The following is a 21,020-nucleotide window of genomic DNA, read 5'->3' on the forward strand; positions in this document are numbered from 1 at the left end:
CAAGGTCAAGAGATCGAGACCATCCTGGCCAACATGGTGAAACCCTGTCGCTACTAAAAATACAAAAATTAGCCGGATGTGGTGGCAGGCGCCTGTAGTCCCAGCTACTCAGGAGGAAAATCGCTTGAACCCAGGAGGTGGAGTTTGCAGTGAGCCAAGATAGCGCCACCGCACTCCAGCCTGGTGACAGAGAAAGACTCTGTCTCAAAAAAAAAAAAAAAAAAAATCTCAGAGACTTTATGTGCCATAAATGCCCAAGGTCACTAGTGAGTCGTGTGAACTGCCACCCTCAGAAAACAGATACGCTTGTGGCCGGGCGCGGTGGCTCACGCCTGTAATCCCAGCACTTTGGCAGGCTGAGGCGGGCGGATCACGAGGTCAGGAGATCGAGACCATCCTGGCTAACACGGTGAAACCCTGTCTCTACTAAAAATACAAAAAAAATTAGCTGGGCATGGTGGCAGGCGCCTGTAGTCCCAGCTACTCGGGAGGCTGAGGCAGGAGAATGGCGTGAACCCGTGAGGCGGAGCTTGCACTGAGCCGAGATCGCGCCTCACTGCACTACAGCCTGGGCGACAGAGCGAGACTCCGTCTCAAAAAAAAAAAAAAAAAAAGCAAGCAAGCAGATATGCTTGTGGAAAGCAATGCTGATAAATTCCATTTGCATGTATACAAAATGGCATATGTACAAGGTTATTCTTTGCAGAACTGTTAGTAACAATAAAAAACCGTAAACAGAGGACTCCTTATATATAGAGTAGTATAGAAAGGATTACTGGCTGGGCATGGTGACTCACACCTATAAACCCAGCACTTTGGAAGACCGAAGCAGGTGGTTCCCTTGAGCCCAGGAGTTCGAGACCAACCCGGGCAACAAAAGAAAACCCCATCTCTAAAAAAATACAAAAATTAGCCAGGCATACACCAGCATGCCTGTAGTCCCAGCTACTCAGGAGGCTGAGACAGAAGGATCTCTTGAGCCCAGGAGGTCAAGGCTGCAGTGAGCTGAGATCATGCCACTGTGCTCCAGCCTGGGTGACAGAGCAAGATCTTTGTCTCAAAAAAAAAAAAAAAAAAGAAGTCTGCAGAATCATGGTGTGTGTATAAAAAAAATTTTTAATACATTTTTTTAAAAGTAGGCTGGGCACAACCAGGCGCGGTGGCTCATGCCTGTAATCCCAGCACTTTGGGAGGCCGAGGCGGGCGGATCACCTGAGGTCGGGAGTTCGAGACCAGCCTGACCAACACAGAGAAACCCCATCTCTACTAAAAATAAAAAAGTAGTCGGGCATGGTGGCACATGCCTGTAATCCCAGCCACTTGGGAGGCTGAGGCAGGAGAACTGCTTGAATCCGGGAGGCAGAGGTTGCGGCGAGCCAAGATCGTGCCATTGCACTCCAGCCTATGCAACAAGAGTGAAACTCCGTCTCAAAAAAAAAAAGTAGGCTGGGCACAGTGGCTCATACCTGTAATCCCTGCACTTTGGGAGGCTGAGACAGACGGATCACCTGAGGTCAGGAGTTTGAGACTAGCCTGGCCAACATGGTGAAACCCCATCTCTACTAAAAATACAAAAATTAGCCAGGTGTGGTGGCATGCACATATAGTCCCAGTTATACTCAGGAAGCTGAGGGTTGAGAATTGCTTGAGCCTGGGAGGCAGAGGTTGCAGTGAGCCGAGATTGCGCCACTGCATTCCAACCTGAGTGACAGAATTACACTCTGTCTCTCAAAAAAAAACAAACAAAACAAAACAAAAAAAACCACTCAGTGCAGATAAGCCAATGAGCTTGCCCCTTCTTACAAGGAGGCTTTTGGTACCAATGACACCCATTCCCTGAAGTGGATCCAAGAGAGTCCCAGCTCACAATACGTAATCCTTGACCCTCAAGGTTTCAGCATTCTAATCCATCATCAATCAATTATACTGACAGCCATTCCATGTTTGTCCCCAGAGGTGTGCTGGATAAGCTCCCGGGGATGCAGCCCTCTATCTAACCAGCAGGCTGCTTCATGGAGTGGTACTTGTGTTTCCTAAGGCCGGTCATCACTGGCACCTACCTGCCTGGGACTCTCCAGTTTCCACAGTCATCTCAACCCTCAACTAAACCTGGCTTTGCGACAACTCTTTGAGGTGGACAGGGTGAGTAGTATTTTCTTTCCCACTTTGCAAATGAGGAAATGGGCTCAGAAGTTAAGTGACTCAGCCAAGTCTCATGGACAAGAATCAGATCCAAGGCCAGGCAAAGTGGCTCACGCCTATAATCCCAACACTTTGGGAGGCCAAGGCAGGCGGATCATCTGAGGTCAGGAGCTCAAGGCCCGCCTGGCCACCATGGAAAAACCCTGTCTCCACTAAAAATACAAAAAAATTAGCCAGGCGTGGTGGCAGGCACTTGTAATCCCAGCTACTCGGGAGGCTGAGGCAGGAGAAACGCTTGAACCCAGGAGGCAGAGGTTGCAGTGAGCCGACACCACTGCACTCCAGCCTGAGCAACAGAGCAAGACTCCGTCTCAAAAAAAAAAAACTACTCCTCATGACCTACACTAAGCCTACCCAGGCATATGTCTGCTCTGCTCACCTCCCAACCTGGTGAGCAGACATGGGGAAAGAAAAAGAAGAGAATATGGAAGGAGCAGGTAGAGAATGGAAAGAGGGAATTTAAGAACCAAAACCAAGACAAAAAATCCATTCCATTCACCAGTTCAACACTGAAATCAAACACAAGGAATGGAATGATCAGCCAGAAAAACACCAAGAGGATTTACACTATGATATTTTCTAGTCTACTTGCTTTTTGGCTGTCTTCCCAACTCTGGCCTGTCACGGCTTCCACACATGCCATGAAATCAGGAGCCTCATTTCCGTTGTGCATCACTGCATCTCTAGTGCCTAGCACCATGCCTGACAGAGAAGCTCCAAAATGTCTAATACACCAAACAATGTGATTATGCTGCACTCATGGCCATCCACCAAAGCCACACACCTCGGGACAACTCAGAGTGTCTGGTCACCCAGCACCCAGAAAAGCACTTGGCACCAAGAAGGTGCTGAAACATGCTCTAACTCCTGGCAGAAAGCTGACCCTTGCTACTTCAGAGACACAGGGAACCTACCAGTTTGTTCCAGATGTCTCCCTGTCGCTTGGCTCTCGATGGAAAGACAATGCGCACCAGGAGGCAGGTCCAGGTCAAGGCCAGCAAGGCGGCAGAGCCACTGCTCTTACTGCAGAGCAGAGTTGGGTGTGAGTTCAGAGCAGCAGCCTCCATCTTGAGGACGCACACTGTCCCTAAGGCCCCACCTGGTAATGCAGGACCCTCCCTTCACCTCATGGAACAGAACTTGAAACAAGTTCCCCACAAACCATCTGTGGCAATTCAGGACAAGAAGTCCAGGCTTCAGTGACCAAACTCCCATCTCTTGGCACTGACAACTATAAAAACAGATGGCTTCCACCATTAGGGGCCTGGTGGGCAACTGGTTCCCCTCAAAATGGCCTTGCTTCCACTGTTTCCCAACCCTGCTCCTCGGGAAAGTGGTTTTCTCCACTAAGCTTGCTATCCTGGCTCCTCCCTCTGGTGCACAGTCAACTGCATCAGCTTCTCCTGAGCAGGACTGTACCAATTCTCAGGGGGCCACAACTTTTACCTCTTACCTGGGAACACCTGCTTTGGAGCCTATACCAGAAGACTGCAGAGAGTGTAGAAGGTTCTTAGCAGTGGCTTCTGGCTGGGCCTCAGCCAACTGCTGGATGGCTGCCTGCAAGGCCCTGCGGGAGGCTGCATCTCTAGGGGGAGAGGCAAAGGAAAAGGTGAACATGCAGACCTCAGGCAGAGGCAGGTGCAAGGCTGCTCAGGCCATACACTGGTCTTTCTCAGGAGAAACTGATCACACCATATTCCAGTGGATCACAGAGGAGGGATTAGGAAATAACTAGATAAACTCACCTCCTCCTAGAGTTCTAAAAGTATCTCATAAGGGCAAATAAGCCATTGAGTGTGTAAGGGCAGCACCTACATTTATGGAGCAGTTATAAGGGTCTCAAAGTAGGCCAGATGATTTAACACACATGACTAAATGGCAGCATAAACACACTGACCACTATGGCACAGCAGGCAACTGTTCCAGGCACCTCACGCTTACTAACAACCACCCATGAGATAGAGAATGGCACCATCCCTATTCTGCAGACAAGGAAACTGAGGCACAGAGAGGTTAAGTAACTTGCCCAGGATCTAATGGCTAGGATGTGACATAGCCCAGATTTGGCACCAGGCAGTCTGGCTCTAATCTGGGCTCTAACCAGTACCCTAAATCCCCTCTCTGTACAAAGTGCTCCAGATATGGGGCCTTTGGCTGGGACTCACCTATACCGATGCAGAGTCAAGCAGAACAATTTGCAGAGCCCCTTCACTGCTCCCTCTGGAAGATCTGAAACCAGAGATTACACAGACAGCGGTCAATAAAAAGGACTTGGTAAGCCGCTGGAGTCAGGTATTCTGCCAGACATGATCTCAGCCCACTGGACACTCCCCATATATTTAAGACCTTCCTCCCCAAGAGGAAAAAGCAACAACAAAACAGGACTCTAGGAAAATGCCTGGTACAGAAAAGCTTTGGGTAGACATTTGCTAAATGAATGAAACTAAGAAAATAAAAGTGGCCTCGAAACCTCACATGCCATCAAGAGGAGGTTCAGGAGTGCTGGAATGATTCTACTTCTTGATCTGGGTGCTGGTTATACTGGTGTTTAACATGTGATGATTCAGTGAGCTGTTCCATTAGGAGGCGTACCTTTCTTCACATACATTCTAATAAACGGTTTAAAAAACAGTACAACATTGAAGTACTATGAGGGACCAGAAAAGGGAAGAACACCTATAACTGGAGTGTTTCTGAAAGTCTGAAGGACACATAAGCTTGGCCTGACAGATTAGTAGGCTCTGGAAAAATGGAAAGAGAGGGAGATACATGTGGAGTGCAGGGTTAAGAAGGCATAATACCTATTCAGAATACGAGGAAGAAGAGAGGACTAATAACACCCTAGCTCTTAGTGCTTACAAGACGCCAGACCCTGCTCTAGATCATTCATACACATTCATTCATTTAATCCATATAAGGTGGGCATTGTTATTAAGGCCCCCCCACCTTCTATTTTTCAGACGGAGTCTCACTCTATCGCCCCGGCTGGAGTGTAGTAGTGCGATCTCGGCTCACCGCAACCTCCGCCTCCCAGGTTCAAGTGATTCTCCTGCCTCAGCCATATGAGTAGCTGAGACTAAAGGTGGGCGCCACCACGCCCAGTTAATTTTTGTATTTTTAGTAGAGACAGGGTTTCACTATGTTGGCCATGCTGGTCTCAAACTTGTGACCTTGTGATCCCCCTGCCTCAGCCTCCCAAAGTGCTAAGATTACAGGCGTGAGCCATCGCACCCGGATTAAGCCCATTTTTAAATGAAGAAACCAAGTAATGGGAAACCAAGCCAGCCAGTCAGAGTGAAACAGATACACCCTAACTCTGGAGTGAAACAGATACGATCTAACTCTGGGCAGAAAGAGTTCAACTCTTGGTTGAACAAGAGTGCTCAATATGGCTGGGCGCAGTGGCTCACGCCTGTAATCCCAGCACTTTGGGAGGCCAAGGTGGGAGGATAACTTGAGGTCAGGAGTTCGAGACCAGCCTGGCCAACACGGCGAAACCCCGTCTCTCCTAAAAATACAAAAATTACTTGGGCATGGTGGCACGTGTCTGTAATCCCAGTTACTCAGGAGGCTAAGGTCGGAGGATCACCTAAGCCTGGGAGATTGAGGCTGCAAGGAGAATCGCTTGAACCCAGAAAGTGGAGGTTGCAGTGAGGAGAGATGGCGCCACTGCACTCCAGCCCAGGAGACAGAGCAAGACTCCATCTCAAAAAAAAAAAAAAAAGAGTGCTCAATAATGTTGGAAAGCCAACCTGTGACAAGTGCTGCATGACACAGTGAAGCATGCAAACAAAAGGGAGGAGCTTCTGAGGAGGAGGAAATTTAACCTGCAGTGTAAGACAGACTTATACCGGGTGTAGGAAGAACCTGAGAGCAGGAGGCCCATACCATTCCTCACACTTCAGGCACCTGAATGATGGAAGAGAAATGAATGAGGTACAGGGACGCAGTTTCCCCAGGGCCCTGACCACTGCATTGGTCCATGTGATTTGGGGCTATTTCAGTAACTGGGGAAAAGAATGACTGGGGCCAGAAACAGGTTGTGGCTAAGACAATGACAATAACAGCTAACACACACTGTGAGCTTACCATACCCAGACAATGCGTTACATTTACTCCAACCTATCAGGGAAGTACTACTGCTATCTCCATGTTCAAAGCAAAGAAACAGGCTCAGAGAGGTGAAGTAACTTGAAGTAACAGCCTGTAAGTGGCACAGCCCATCTGAGCCCTTCATCACTGACTGCTGCACTAGATGCCTGTGACTGGAAAGATCGGTATCACATGGCTGTCTTTTCTAACTAGAGGGCTCTGCTGGGAAAGTGACCAGAAAAACCGTCGAGGATGCCATAAAACTCATACATTGAAGCATTAACACACAAGAGACTCTCTGAGATGCTCACAAATAGCAAGTTTACAAGCTTGGGTATCTTACTAGGCATAAGTAGGTCAGAAGCAGCAAATGAGAAGTTGGGTGAAGTGGTAGAAATAGGAAGTAAAAGTGGACAGAAAGGGAGACCCAATCTATATGGCCATGATTTTCTTTTTTTTTTTTTTTGAGACAGAGTTTCGTTCTTGTCACCCAGGCTGGAGTGCAATGGTGCAATCTCAGCTCACTGCAACCTCTGCCTCCCAGGTTCGAGCGATTCTCCTGCCTCAGCCTCCCAAAGTAGCTGGGATTACAGGTGCCCACCACCACATCCAGCTAATTTTTTTGTATTTTTAGTTGACACGGGGTTTCACCATGTTGGCCAGGCTGGTCTTGAACTCCTGACCTCAGGTGATCCATCCTCCTCGGCCTCCTAAAGTGCTGGGATTACAGGTGTGAGCCACAGAGCCCAGCCATGGCCATGGTTTTCAAACTTTAGTAAACATAGGAATCACCTAAAGGACTCGTTAAAACACAAATGCTGGGTTCTGTGCCCAACCTTTTTTTTTTGACACAGGGTCTCACTCTGTCACCCAGGCTGGAAAGCAGTAGCACAATCATGGACCACTGCAGCCTCAACCTCCCGGGCTCAAGCGATCCTCCCACCTCTCAACCTCCCAAGTAGCTGGGGCTACAGCACCTCCAGGATTTCTGATTTGAGTTGCTCCAATGGAGCTGAGAATTTTTATCTCTAACAAGTTCCAAGATGATGCTGATGCTGCCTGTCCAGGGACCACACTTTGAGAGCCAATGCTATACAGTAAAAACAAACATACCAAAAGAAATGAAAAAAAAAAAACAACTAGAATTTATTGAGTGAAGGCAAAATGGTCTTACTCTAATAAGTCATAGAGCTATCCCTTGGTTATGGTGCAGATCAGGATAATCAGATATGCTCAGCATTTCCCAAAATGTGTTCCCCAGACCCTGAACAGATTTTCAGCAAAAAAGAGGTTCAAAGAAAACACTGAATCCAAGGAAGCTTAATAAAGTGAAAACACCTTGTTGCAAATATTCCAAAAGGACATCAAAAACATGACCTCTAGGCTGGGCATGGTGGCTGACGCCTGTAATCCCAGCACTTTGGGAGGCCAAGGCAGGCGGATAACCTGAGATCAGGAGTTCAAGACCAGACTGGCCAACATGGTGAAACCCCATCTCTACTAAAAATACAAATATTAGCTGGGCGTGGTGGCAGGTGCCTGTAATCCCAGCTACTTGGGAGGCTGAGGCAGGAGAATCACTTGAACCCGGGAGGCGGAGGTTGCATTGAGCAGAGGTCGCACCACAGCACTCCAGCCTGGGTGACAGAGGGAGACTCTGTCTCACCAAAAAAAAAAAAACAGAAAAAACACACACAAAAAAACCTCTCCCAACTTATTTGATCTTGGAATCCTTTATTGGCCAATCACCTACTACCATGTTGCTGACTTCCATGGAACACAGATTGGGAAAAATGATATCCCAAGTCATAAAAAAAATGTTTTTGGCCAGGCGCGGTGGCTCACACCTGTAATCCCAGCACTTTGGGCGGATCACAAGGTCAGGAGATCGAGACCATCCTGGCTAGGCTAACACGGTGAAACCCTGTCTCTACTAAAAATACAAAAAATTAGACAGGCGTGGTGGCGGGCACCTGTAGTCCCAGCTACTCCAGAGGCTGAGGCAGAAGAATGATATGAACCCGGGAGGCGGAGCGTGCAGTGAGCTGAGATCATGCCACTGCACTCCAGCCTGGGCAACAGAGTGAGACTCCGTCTCAAAAAGAAAAAAAAAAAAAAAAAAATTTTGTACTCCGTATACTACTTGAGAAAGGTTTTAGCTATCTTTTTTAAATATTTCCAATCAAAATGGTTAAAAGTGTAAATAGCTTTCACACCTGAATGGATAAACTCTCCATGAACCCAAAAGTTTTAACTGTTGCAATTCACACTATAGCAAGGAAATAAACTAAAGGCAGAAGTTGTGCAGGGAGGGGGGAAGAAGGCCATGGTTCCTTTTTTTATTTGAGATGGAGTCTTGCTCTGTCGCCCAGGCTGGAGTGTAGTAGCATGATCTCAGCTCACTGCAACCTCCACTGCCTCCCAGGTTGAAGCGATTCTCCTGCCTCAGCCTCCTGAGTCGCTAGGATTACAGGCGCGTGTCACCATGCCCAGCTAATTTTTGTGTTTTCAGTAGAGACAGGGTTTCACCATGTTGGTCAGGCTGGTCTCGAACTCCTGACCTCGTGATCCACTCGCCTCGGCCTCCCAAACTGTTGGGATTACAGGCGTGAGCCACCACACCCAGGCTTTTTTTTTTTTTTTTTTTTTTCTGAGACGGAGTCTTGCTCTGTTGCCCAGGCTAGAGTGCAGTGGCATAATCTCGGCTCACTGCAACCTCCACCTCCCAGGTTCAAGCAATTCTCCTGCCTCAGCCTCCCTAGTAGCTGGGATTACAGGTGCACACCACCACACCTGGCTAATTTTTGTACTTTTTTTTTTTTTTAATAGAGACGGGGTTTCACCATGTTGGCCAGGATGGTCTCAAACTCCTGACCTTGTGATCTGTCGGCCTCAGCCTCCCAAAGTGCTGGGATTACAGGTGTGAGCCACCGCGCCTGGCCAAGGCCATGGTTCTAAAGAAAGGCAATTTCAGTGGGCCCAGTGACTCGTGCCTGTAACACCGGCATTTTGAGAGGCCGAGGCAGGCGGATCACTTGAGATCAGGAGTTCAGGACCAGCCTGGCCAACATGGTGAAACCCCATCTCTACTAAAAACATGAAAATTAGCTGGGTGTGGTGGCGCACACCTGTAATCCCAGCTACTGGGGAGGCTAAGGCATGAGAATCGCCTGAACCCAGCGAGGCAGAGGTTGTAGTGAGCCGAGAGCGTGCCACTGCACTCCAGCCTGGGCGACATCATGAGACTCTGTCTCAAAAAGAAGAGAAAAAAAAACAAAAAAAAACCCACAATTTATTTTTGATATGGAACACTGTCATTCGAGAAACCCCATCTCTACTAAAAATACAAAAATTAGCCAGGCATGGTGTGGGCACCTGTAATCCCAGCTACTCGGGAGGCTGAGGGCAGGAAAATCGCTTGAACCCAGGAGGTGGAGGTTGCAATGAGCTGAGATCGTGCCATTGCACTTCAGCCAGGGCAACAGTGAGAGACTCTGTCTCAAAAAAAAAAAGAAAAACAATGAATATTGTCCAGGGTATGTGGATGAAAAATAAATACCTTTTCCAGCAACACACTTCCCAAGTTCACTGAGGATTTCTCTCCGTTCCTTTACACTGGCTGTTGTCACCTTCCCTGCAAAACGCTTTAGTGTCTCGGAAACCTGTGAAGGCCAAGCAACAGAAAAATTCACTAGTCAGACTATAAAACTATGAGTGTGTGTGTTGAGGGGTGGGTGTAGAATTTGGGGATCTCTCTAACCTGGGGTTTCTCAACCTCCCCACTGGTGACATTTTGCACTGGGTAATTCTGGTTGTGGGGGCCGTGTTTTTAGCAGCATTCCAGGTCTCTACCCACTCGATGTCAGTAGCAGCCCACCTCCCCCACCCGCCCCAGTTGTGACATTGTCAAATGTCTCCTGGCAGGCAAAATCACTCCCACTTGAGATGTACTGCTTTAATTCAACTAGTCAACAAATCAATATACCTTATTTAAACTTGGGCAATAAGAGGAAACGCAAAGACCTCTGAAAAGAAAATATCCCTTCAGAACTACCCAAAATCTAGCAAGGGCCTGGTACGTGCCAACTATGTTCCCTTTACATTATCTCACTTTAACCTCCCCATAAAGGGAATGTCAGCATCCTGGCAACTCACTGGCAGAGGATAAGCACACTGGCTAAAAGGGGAAAGGTTAGGAGACTGGATCCCAGCTCTGCCTTTTACTAGCTGTGGAAACTTAGTCAAATAATGTCACTCCCCCAATCTTCAGTTTTTTCATCTATAAGATGCGGACAACAGCAGCTACCTCATATGACTGTTATGGAGTTTAAATGAGATTGCGTACAAGGTGCATCTACTCTCATCCCAAGCAAAAAGTTGGCTACTACTACCAAAAAGCCTGCAAGGGAGGCATCAGTATCCCCATTTTATAGGCGATGAAGACACCATCTCCAAGAGAGGAAGTCACTGCTCAGAGTGGGGTCGAGAGCCACAGCACCTGCGTTTTTGAAACTAACTTTGAAACCAAACAGGTCTACAAACTGATGCTAACAAATCTTTAGCTTTCAACAGCCATCGAGTTACCACAGCTGCAGTCCCCTGCATAGGGACATAAGCATAAGACCCAGTGAGGGGGGGCAGTTTGCAAACATCCCTGAAAATCTGCTCTTGAGCAATATTCTACAAGCTACCAAGTGGACAGGTTGTGGATTCATAAGCCGTAGAGCAGAGCATGATAAGGCTCATGTAACTTAACACAGTGGGGTTATCATGTTTTTCTTTTGAGGGTATCTCAAAGGCAGGCCTTATCAGTAGCCTAAGAGTCAAGTGTACACAAAGAAATAAAATAATGCTGAGTTTTTCGTGCTTAAATCCCTGCCATAATTCTATTGGCAATGAATAAAAGAAACTGATGTCCAAAACTGTCTTCTACATAAATGATGTAGTTTTAACTTTAAAATGTCTTTTGTTTTTATAGTCATAGATGCACACAGAGTCAAAACCAAAGAGTTCTGAGAAGTCTGCCATAAAAACCAGTCCCTTGCCCTCACTCTCCATGGGCAACCCTTAGGTTGATCTGGTGGATATTTGGGTAGTTACCTCCATATATCTAAGTATCTCTAAATATGGAGGTAACTTGCATGCGCTTCTTGATTTTTCAGTTTTGCTACCTTTCCACCACAGCTCCCTTTCCTGCTGTGACCCCATCGCACACCCTCCCCATTTCCCCAGTGGAAGTCCCCAGTTTCACATACAGGCTAGGTCAGTAGTCAGCGATTACACTATATGTAAAGGGCATTCAACATCCATTTAATAAACTCTGATTCTTCCCAGCTTTTTTATGCCCCTGGTGTTAATAATTACCCTTTCCCACCTCACTTCAGTTTGACTTGTTTTATCTGTTCTTATAAATAATTAAACCCCAAACTTTTTGCCATTTGTCTAAATCTCAGTACATTTAGGGAGATCAGGTATTCCATCAAATTCCACCTTCCTAAGGAAATCTCTCCCAGAGTTTTCTGACCTGCCCCAATTAGGCATGTGATCCTCTACAGCCGGGGCACAGTTTATCACCCTGAACATGTACTTTCTTGTGTTTGGGTGAAGCACATCCTCCATTTTGTAAACTCCTTGCAAGTATGAAAATGTTCTGGCCAAATACAGAATTCTAGGTTGAAATCATTTTCCTTTAGAATACTGAAGACAAGGCCGGGTGCGGTGGCTCACACCTGTAATCCCAGCACTTTGGGAGGCCGAGGCAGGCAGATCACAAGGTCAGGATCGAGACCATCCTGGCCAACACGGTGAAACCCCGTCTCTACTAAAAATACAAAAAAAAAAATTAGCTGGGCGTGGTGCCGGGTGCCTGTAATCCCAGCTACTCGGGAGGCTGAGGCAGAAGAATCGCTTGAACCCGGGAGGCGGAGGTTGTAGTGAGCCAAGATTGTGCCACTGCACTCTAGCCTGGGCGACAGAGCGAGACTCCGTCTTGAAAAAAAAAAAAAAGAATACTGAAGACAAGGCCGGGCATGGTGGTTCATGCCTGTAATCCCAGCACTTTGGGAGGCCGAGGCGGGCAGATTGCTTGAGGTCAGAAGTTCGAGACCAGCCTACCCAACATGGTGAAACCCTGTCTCTACAAAAACTAGCCGGGCATGGTGGCGCATGCCTGTAATCCCAGCACTTTGGGAGGCCGAGGCGGGCAGATTGCTTGAGGTCAGAAGTTCGAGACCAGCCTACCCAACATGGTGAAACCCTGTCTCTACAAAAACTAGCCGGGCATGGTGGCGCATGCCTGTAATCCCAGCTACTCGGGAAGCTGAGGCAGGAGAATTGCTTGAACCTGGGAGGCAGAGGTTGCAGTGAGTTCAGATCGTGCCATTGCACTCCAGCCTGGGCAACAAGAGAGAAACTCCGTCTCAAAAAATAAAATAAAATAATAAAAAATAATTTCAGGCCAGGTGCGGTGGCTCACGCCTGTAATCCCAGCACTTTGGGAGGCCAAGGCAGAAGGATCACCTGAGGTCAGGAGTTCGAGACCAGCCTGGCCAACATGGAGAAACCCCATCTCTACCAAAAATACAAAAATTATAAAATACAGAAATATTCTCCTGCACCACCCAATACGGTAGCCACTGGCTACATGTGGCTAACTGCACTGAAATGTGGCTGGTACAAGTGAAGAACTAAATTTTTTTTTTTTTTTTTGAGACAGAGTCCCGCTCTTGTTGCTCAGGCTGGAGTGCAGTGGCGCGATCTCAGCTAACTGCAACCTCTGCCTCCCAGGTTCAAGCGATTCTCATGCCTCAGCCTCCTGAGTAGCTGGAATTACAGACATGCCACCATACTCGGTTAATTTTTTGCATTTTTAGTAGAGACGGGGTTTTATCACGTTGGTCAGACTAGTCTCAAACTCCTGACCTCAACTGATCCACCCGCCTTGGCCTCCCAAAGTGCTGGGATTACAGGGTGAGCCACCACGCCCAGCCAAACAACGAATTTTTTTATTTAATTTAATTTTAACAAACTTAAGCCATGTGGCTGCCATACTGGACATTGCAGCTCTAGAGATTTTTCCCTCAAGTGAGTATCAATGTTAAACATTCAGCATGTATTCCCCTAACCCTCTCATACTAAGCTTTTCTTTCTAGGATTCAGTACAACATAACTTGAACATCAGCCACCTGCATAGGAGAGTCTCAATAAATGTCTTTTTGAATGCTTAAGTGGTCATTTTCTGGGCCTACACATAAAAATCAATCCCATCACCCTGGAGACACCAAATCAGCCCAGCTGTCCTTTAGACAGCTGTTCTTCCCCTGCCTCATGACAATGTCTTTTCACCTTAAAACATAACAACTGGGTGGAGGAAAAGGTTTTCCCAGGTCCTTCCTGAACTACAAGGTACCCATAGGTAACACTCAAGGGTGATAAGACTCTTCCTGGACAGGACAGTTCTTTTCACTAACCCTGGATCTGATAACAACCAACATATATCAAGCCGTATTTTATCTCACTGAACCTTCACAACAACCTTTTAAGGTAAGTATTGTTTTAACCTCATTTTACAGATGAAAAGGCAGACTTGGCGGGGTTAAGTCACTTGTTTGGCATGTCACAGAAATCGACGAGCAGGAACTCAAGCCCAGATCTGTATGAATCCAAAGACTACACTCAAAGTCCCTGCTCATAGTAGGTGCTCAAAGAACATTTGCTGAATACAAAGTTTAAGGAAGACTTGGCGTTGGCCCGGGGCTCACAGCCGGAGGGCTTTGGAGAAAAGAAGTAGAGGCTGGGTAAAGTGAACTTTTGCAACTCTGGGGTCGGGCAAAGGCCCCGCCGAGCTCCAGCTGCTGAAGTCGAGCGGGAGCCCCGGACTCCTCGAGCCCGCGGTCTGCCTGCGCCGCCCGGGCCGGGCCAAGCCCGCAGCCGTGAGAGTCCAGCCTGAGACGGCCCCGAGACTACGACCTCCACAGCCACCACCCCCAACGCCCCTAAGCCGAGGAGCGAGAGGGGCCCCGCCCGACGGCCACCGTCCGCACCCAGTCCCTGGCCGCGTTGGCCCCGCTGGCCCCGCAGCCGCCCGCCTCACCTGCGTGTCCGCCGCCATCCTGCCGGGACTGACTCCGGAACCGCTTCCGGAACGCTTCCGGGTCACAGCGTGGCCCACGCGGCAGGGCGAGGCCGGGAGCCAGCGGGGGCAGGGACCCGGGCTTGGTGCCCCCGGGCAGGACGGCGGCCGCTGCAGCCCGGGCAGCCGGATCACGGGCTTAAAGTTGGCCCGCGCCCGAGCCACAAGGCCTCCTCCCCAGGGCCCGCTCTTCAGCCCCGGGCGCCTCGTGGGAGACTAGCGCTTGTAACGTGGTGAGCCCGCGGTGTAACGCTATGGGCCCGCCTTGCAGCCCCTGACCCACTTCCAGCCCGCAGGGCCAGCCCTACGTGGGCCTTTCCTGAGTGAGGACTAAGTTCTTTAGAAAAACAAGTGTTGCTTCCTAGATAGCAGGAACTAAAAACTAGGTAAAAGGGTCGGTGAACTAGTCTTTTGTCCTCAGTTTGTAGTTCAGTTGGCGGATGACTTGTACAGGGTTAGCAAACGTGGCTGGATACGGAGGTCAGGGAAGGTTCAGAACTGAACGAGGCCCCTGCCCTGGGGAAATGCTGGACGCCCCAGGCTGGGAGTTTTGAAGGCCACAGGGCAAGAGGCTACGTGCAGACGTGGCTGCAATTTAGGGAATAGGGTCTCCACAGCTTAGTTGTCGGCCCTGTTAGCAGTGGCTTTCAAACCTTTGACACAGACCTAGTTAGAATGAATATATCATGTTCCAGCAGACAGATCTCTAAGTGAAATACAGGAATCACAACAAAAACACCTATTCTCAGCAGATGCTGCTTTCTCTTTAAATACTGGGGCCAGGCATGGTGGCTCACGCCTGTAATCCCAGCACTTTGGGAGGCTGAGGTGGGTAGATCAACCTAATGTTAGGATTTCCAGACCAGCCTGGTCAACATGACAAAACCTTGTCTCTACTAAAAATACCAAAAAAAAAAAAAAAAAAGGCCGGGCACGGTGGCTCACCCTTGTATAATTCCAGCACTTCGGGAGGACAGGGCGGGCAGATCACAAGGTCAGGAGTTTGAGACCAGCCTGGCCAACATAGTGAAACCCCGTCTCTACTAAAAGTACAAAAAGTAGCCGAGTGGTGGCACATGCCTGTAGTCCCAGCTACTCGGGAGGCTGCGGTGGGAGAACCGCTTGAACCCAAGAGGCAGAGGTTGCAGTGAGCTGAGACCATACCATTGCACTCCAGTCTGGGTGACAGGGCGAGACTGTCTCAACAACAAAAAAATTAGCCCGGTGTGGTGGCAGCCTCCGGTAATTGCAGCTACTTGGGAGGCTGAGGCAGGAGAATCGCTTGAACCCAGGAGGCGGAGGTTGCAGGGAGCCAAGACCAAGCCACTGCACCCCAGTCTCAGATATATTTGAGACTCTCTCAAAAATATAAATTGGTTACCACCTACTGAGTTGGAGCACCACCCAGTTTGAAAAACTTTACTCTAGGGGACTGGCCCCAGCATCCACCAGGTGCCTATCTCAGCTGACACTAAACCTACTCCAAGTATGCAGTGGCCATAGAAACAGTAATTCTAGTGTAATAGTTACAACTGTGTCTAGAAAACTGTATAGGATGTTTGATTGGTAGCTTCATTTAGATACCCAAACATCAACACCTAAATACAAAGCTCTGGTTTTACCATGGCTTTCGTTTCTAGCATATGGCACTATAAACCTCAAAATTAAGGTTCAGGCACATGGTGGCTCAAGCCTGTAATCCTAGCACTTTGGGAGGCTGAGGCAGGATTCCTTGAGGCCAGGAATTTGAGACCAGCTTGTGCAAGATCTCTACAAAAAAAAATTTAAAAATTAGTAGCTGAGTGTCATGGTGTGTGCCTGTAGTCCCAGCTACTTGGGAGGCTGAGATACGAGGATCCCTTGATCCCAGGAGTTCAAGGGTGCAGTGAGTTATGATTACACCACCACACTCCAGCCTGGGCAACAGCCAGACCCTGTGTCAAAAAGGAAAAAAAATTACAAAATTAAGAGTCCAGAGACTTTTTAAAGAAGTAAGCCTTTATTTCCTTGTTTTGCAAATAAAGCTGGCTAAGTTGGTTGCTTTTTGGTGATTAGTCAAAGAGACCAAATCCCATATCCTCGTCCGACTCCTCTGACTCTTCCTTGGCTTCAACCTTAGCTGGGGCTGCAGCAGCAGCAGGAGCAGCTGTGGTGGCAGCAGCCACAGGGGCAGCAGCCACAAAGGCAGATGGATCAGCCAAGAAGGCCTTGACCTGAAAGGAGGGGGAAGTGGTCAAAATGGTCATCCACACTCCTCTATTACCCACCACCCTCCTGCCTTGGTAGAGTTTAAGGACCAACAATATCAAAGTCCATGTGAAGCCTTTCCTGTCAGAAGCAGCCCAAGCAGGACAGCTTGGGTATGGCCTAGTGAGGCAGGGTTCCTAAGGCCCAGCTCTTGCCCATTAACCCCCTCTTTGGGTCTCTTGTCACTTCTCAAGTGAGAAACGTCTTCCCTGCCTCCCAACCTCTCAAATATCCTCTCACAAAATTATCTGCAACTATAAAAGCAGTTGTATAAAAAACAACTGTATTGAACTCTTGGGTTCAAGTTGTATAAAATACAACTGTATATAAAATACAACTGTTGTATATAGTTGTATAAAATACAACTATAAAAGCAGTAAGGTAGAAGGCCACATCACCCTGCTAATTTGTCACAGTCAGGCCCACTGTGGTCCTGGTGGGATCCTTTTACCTTTTCAGCAAGTGGGAAGGTGTAATCCGTCTCCACAGACAAGGCCAGGACTCGTTTGTACCCGTTGATGATAGAATGGGGTACTGATGCAACAGTTGGGTAGCCAATCTGCAGACAGACACTGGCAACATTGCGGACACCCTGGGGGAGGGAAGATTTCATTTTACGTGAGACTCCCTACAGGAAAGGAAATCCAAGTAAGGGTGAATAAAGAGAACCCTTAGCAGACAATAATTGCCAGGTTGGCAGCTCAGTCTCAAGAGAGGCCATTTCATCTCGTACCAAATGCTCCTGGCAGAGCAATTCAGCCCCATCAAATAAATTTTGCCCTTATTCCAAAGCCAGGTATTCTGTATCCATTATTGATGGCATTTACTTCCAAAGCCCCTACCACAACAGTGAAAAGCATAAACGACTAACGTAGCCATTGAGTTCCATGAACGAAAAATGTTTCCAGATGTGAATTTCATTCACTAGTCAAACTTTCAACAAATGAAGCTACCTAAGAGTAGCTAATAATATCTAATTATATACATTAATTTCAATTTTTCATTTGTCCAAGAAATGACATTTTCTATTACTATTATTCATTATTTAAAGGGCATTTTTTTTGTGTGAGACAGTCTCACTCTGTCACTCAGGCCGGAGTGCAGTGGCACCATGTCAGCTCACCGCAATCTCCACCTCTTAAAAGGCTTTTGATGGCAAAATTTGAGTCTCAATGCAGGCCCTAGAATAACAGCCCCAGCACTGTACATCCATTAATTCATTAAATCCTTTGGCCAGGCGCGGTGGCTCATGCCTGTAATCCCAGCACTTTGGGAGGCCGAGGTGGGCGGATCACGAGGTCAGGAGATCGACACCATCCTGGCTAATGCGGTGAAACCTAAAAATACAAAAAAATTAGCCGGGCGTAGTGGCGGGTGCCTGTAGTCCCAGGTACTCGGGAGGCTGAGGCAGGAGAATGGTGTGAACCCGGGAGGCGGAGCTTGCAGTGAGCTGGGAGATTGTGCCACTGCACTCCAGCCTGGGCGACACAGCAAGACTCTGTCTCCAAAAAAAAAAAAAAAAAAAAAAAATCCTACAACAATCTTATGTTGTTACTGACGTTTTACAGATGAGGTAGGTAGACAGATGAAAACACAGTCCTTGGTTACAGGGACTCAGTCTGAACCTTGTCATGCTCTCAACCATCAGTGTAAGAGGGGGCAAGGCTGACAGCATGTACCTCCAGGAAGCGAGAATGCAGAGTTTCCTCTGTGATATCAAGCACTTCAGGGTTGTAGATGCTGCCATTGTCGAACACCTGCTGGATGACCAGCCCAAAGGAGAAGGGGGAGATGTTGAGCATGTTCAGCAGCGTGGCTTCGCTGGCTCCCACTTTGTCTCCAGTCTTGATCAGCTGCACATCACTCTGAACAAGATAATAGTGGGGCAGTAAACACCTGTTGGACAACCAGCAGATCCATGGCCACTAAAAGCAGCTCCCCATTTGCCTGGCTAGCACAGGCAAACCAGGTCCACTCACCAGGATTTCAATGGTGCCCCTGGAGATTTTAGTGGTGATACCTAAAGCCTGGAAAAACGAGGTCTTCTCGGGCCCGAGACCAGTGTTCTGGGCTGGCACAGTGACTTCACATGGGGCAATGGCACCAGCACGGGCAGCAGCTGGCACCTGACAAAGACAACAAACAGTGAGAAAAGCCTCTCCACTCACACAACCTGAGAATGGTCCATTTTGCTTTAAGGAGCAACAACAAAGTCTCTTTAGCCAACCCAATTGTCCCCTTACCTTATTGGCCAGCAACATGTCCCTGATCTCAGTGAGGTCCTCCTTGGTGAACACAAAGCCCACATTCCCCCGGATATGAGGCAGCAGTCTGCAAAGAGAAGTTTATGGGAGACAATCACCTTTCAGCACCATTCTCCAGGAAGAGGGAGACAGGCACTGGGGAGAAAGGACAAAACTGCCAGGGGAACTGACTTCTCCAGAGCTGGGTTGTTTTCCAGGTGCCCTCGGATGGCCTTGCGCATCATGGTGTTCTTGCCCATCAGCACCACGGCCTTCCCGCGAAGGGACATGCGGATCTGCTGCATCTGCTTGGAGCCCACATTGTCTGCTCCCACAATGAAACATTTCGGATAATCATCCAATAGTTGCTACAAAAAACAAGCCAGAGGAGCCAAGCTTAACAGGAAGAAAGAGGGAAAAAAATGCCAGAAGAAACTGAACCCCACAATTTGTTTCCATCCCACTCCCTTTCTTCTAAGCGTTTGAAGTCAGAGGGAGATTGGGAGCTATGTTGTAACACTGCCAAACTGGATGATTGGCTAGCTGGGTATGAATGCTGAAAATTAGGTTTCTACATTCAATTAAGGAGTTTTTTCTTTAATTTTTTACTTAGTTTTTAATTTTTCCCAATTACCAGGCATGCTTCTGATTCACTAAAATGGTTAACAGAATAAAAAAGGAACGTTCCAAGTAAGTTGGTCAAGAGGAGGGCTAGATTCACAGCATTAAAAGCACCACGTTAAGCAAATATAGCAACATTATTATTTGTAAAAACAATCTAGGCGTGTTTATCCGGATTGTTACACAATTCCTTTGGGTTTTGTGTCTGAAAACCTTCTAAGTGTGGGAAAATGTAATACAAGCTATGCTCTACAATGCTGCCTAATTGCTTAAGCGCAGTACAGTCAGCATTTCTGGGCAAGGGAGACCCACCTCAAAGGCCATCCAAAAGTCATTGGACACTTAAGTTTCTTGGCTGACAGGTCCTAAATATGCAACAACTTGCTTCCTTACAATGAGTCATTCCTGACCTCAGACATTCTCAAAAATAGAGTAAAACTGTAATGTGCGGCCGGGCGCGGTGGCTCACACCTGTAATCCTAGCACTTAGGGAGGCCGAGGAAGGTGGATCATGAAGTCAAGAGATCGAGACCATCCTGGCCAACATGGTGAATCCCTGTCTCTACTGAAAATACAAAAATTAGCTGGGTGTGGTGTCGCGCCCCTGTAGTCCCAGCTACTCGGGAGGCTGAAGCAGGAGAATCGCTTGAACCTGGGAAGCGGAGGTTGCAGTGAGCCAAGATCAAGCCACTGCACTCCAGCCTGGACAACAGAGCGAGACTCCGTTTAAAAAAAAAAAAAAAAGTATAAAGCGCGCTCTTTTGGAAGCCAGACAGACCTGGATACGAATGCTGTCATCTTAGGACCCACTTAACTTGCCTGAGCCCGTTTATCTGCAACAGAAGGGACCCATTTTAGGAAATTGTTAACTAAACAGGATTTTCCCAAAAATGGCCTAATTCAGTAGCCGGTGTGAGTAGACCCTCAGCACATAGCAGCTGACTGTCCCTATTTGCGCTGGGGCAACATGAAGGGCAGAGGCGACCCACCCTGCACTTACGATGATCTTAAGGAAGTAGTTGGACTTCCAGGTCGCCCTGTCTTCCCTGGGCATCACGGCGGTGCGTCAGGGATTGCCACGCAGGGTTTAAAGACGATGTCACTGAGGAGAGACAGGGAGCTCAGGCCTGGTCACGCCGACACCCATCCCGCAGTCCCGGGCCTAAGAGGAGCAGGACACGCGCAATCGCCCGCCGGCCCTGCCTAGGGCAGCGGCCGTCATCTCGGGGCGTGCAAGCCGCCACCGAGGCCCCAGGCGGAACAGAATAGGACTCCATGTTCCCAAAGGTCCCCAAAGACCCCTCCATGCTTCCCGCTGGCGACCCCTGGCGCCCATCTAATTAGCACACGAACCTTCCACGAGGACGCCTGGCGAGAGAAGGGCCTCGCGCCCGCGCGTGCCTTTTATATGCGAACAAAGTAGCCAATCAGAAACCGCGGATAGCGCTCCTGTCTATTGGCTGCGCCATCGCCCGTCCGACAAA

The 21,020-nt window shown here is 48.3% G+C and overlaps 2 protein-coding genes across 3 annotated transcripts in view; both read right to left on the bottom strand.

The window, feature by feature from the left end:
• Window positions 1-14,428, bottom strand: part of GCN1 (GCN1 activator of EIF2AK4) — a 67,272-nt gene extending 52,844 nt beyond the window's left edge. The window contains exons 1-5 of the mRNA XM_004053986.4: window positions 14,387-14,428; window positions 9,854-9,956; window positions 4,368-4,431; window positions 3,656-3,787; window positions 3,117-3,225 (exon numbers count right to left, since the gene is read on the bottom strand). Of these exons, the coding sequence (XP_004054034.2) occupies window positions 3,117-3,225; window positions 3,656-3,787; window positions 4,368-4,431; window positions 9,854-9,956; window positions 14,387-14,404 (426 nt within the window). The 5' untranslated portion in view covers window positions 14,405-14,428. The remainder of the gene's footprint in view (window positions 1-3,116; window positions 3,226-3,655; window positions 3,788-4,367; window positions 4,432-9,853; window positions 9,957-14,386) is intronic.
• A 1,977-nt stretch (window positions 14,429-16,405) lies between these two features.
• On the bottom strand, window positions 16,406-21,012 carry RPLP0 (ribosomal protein lateral stalk subunit P0). Of its 2 annotated transcripts, none has more exons than XM_004053990.4 (8): window positions 20,890-21,012; window positions 20,537-20,638; window positions 19,108-19,283; window positions 18,916-19,003; window positions 18,652-18,798; window positions 18,352-18,537; window positions 17,124-17,264; window positions 16,406-16,638 (listed from the first exon to the last, which is right to left on the bottom strand). In XM_004053990.4, exons 2-8 carry the CDS (start codon window positions 20,588-20,590, stop codon window positions 16,477-16,479), a joined length of 954 nt encoding a protein of 317 aa, XP_004054038.1. In that variant the 5' UTR covers window positions 20,591-20,638; window positions 20,890-21,012; the 3' UTR covers window positions 16,406-16,476. The 2 variants fall into 2 exon arrangements, with proteins under 2 accessions (XP_004054038.1, XP_004054039.1); XM_004053991.4 differs by having other exon boundaries at window positions 20,537-20,698; window positions 20,890-20,947.
• Between the last annotated feature and the right edge of the window lie 8 nt (window positions 21,013-21,020).

Source organism: Gorilla gorilla, chromosome 10 (genome assembly GCF_029281585.2).
Source record: "Gorilla gorilla gorilla isolate KB3781 chromosome 10, NHGRI_mGorGor1-v2.1_pri, whole genome shotgun sequence".
NCBI classification, from domain to species: Eukaryota; Metazoa; Chordata; class Mammalia; order Primates; family Hominidae; genus Gorilla; species Gorilla gorilla.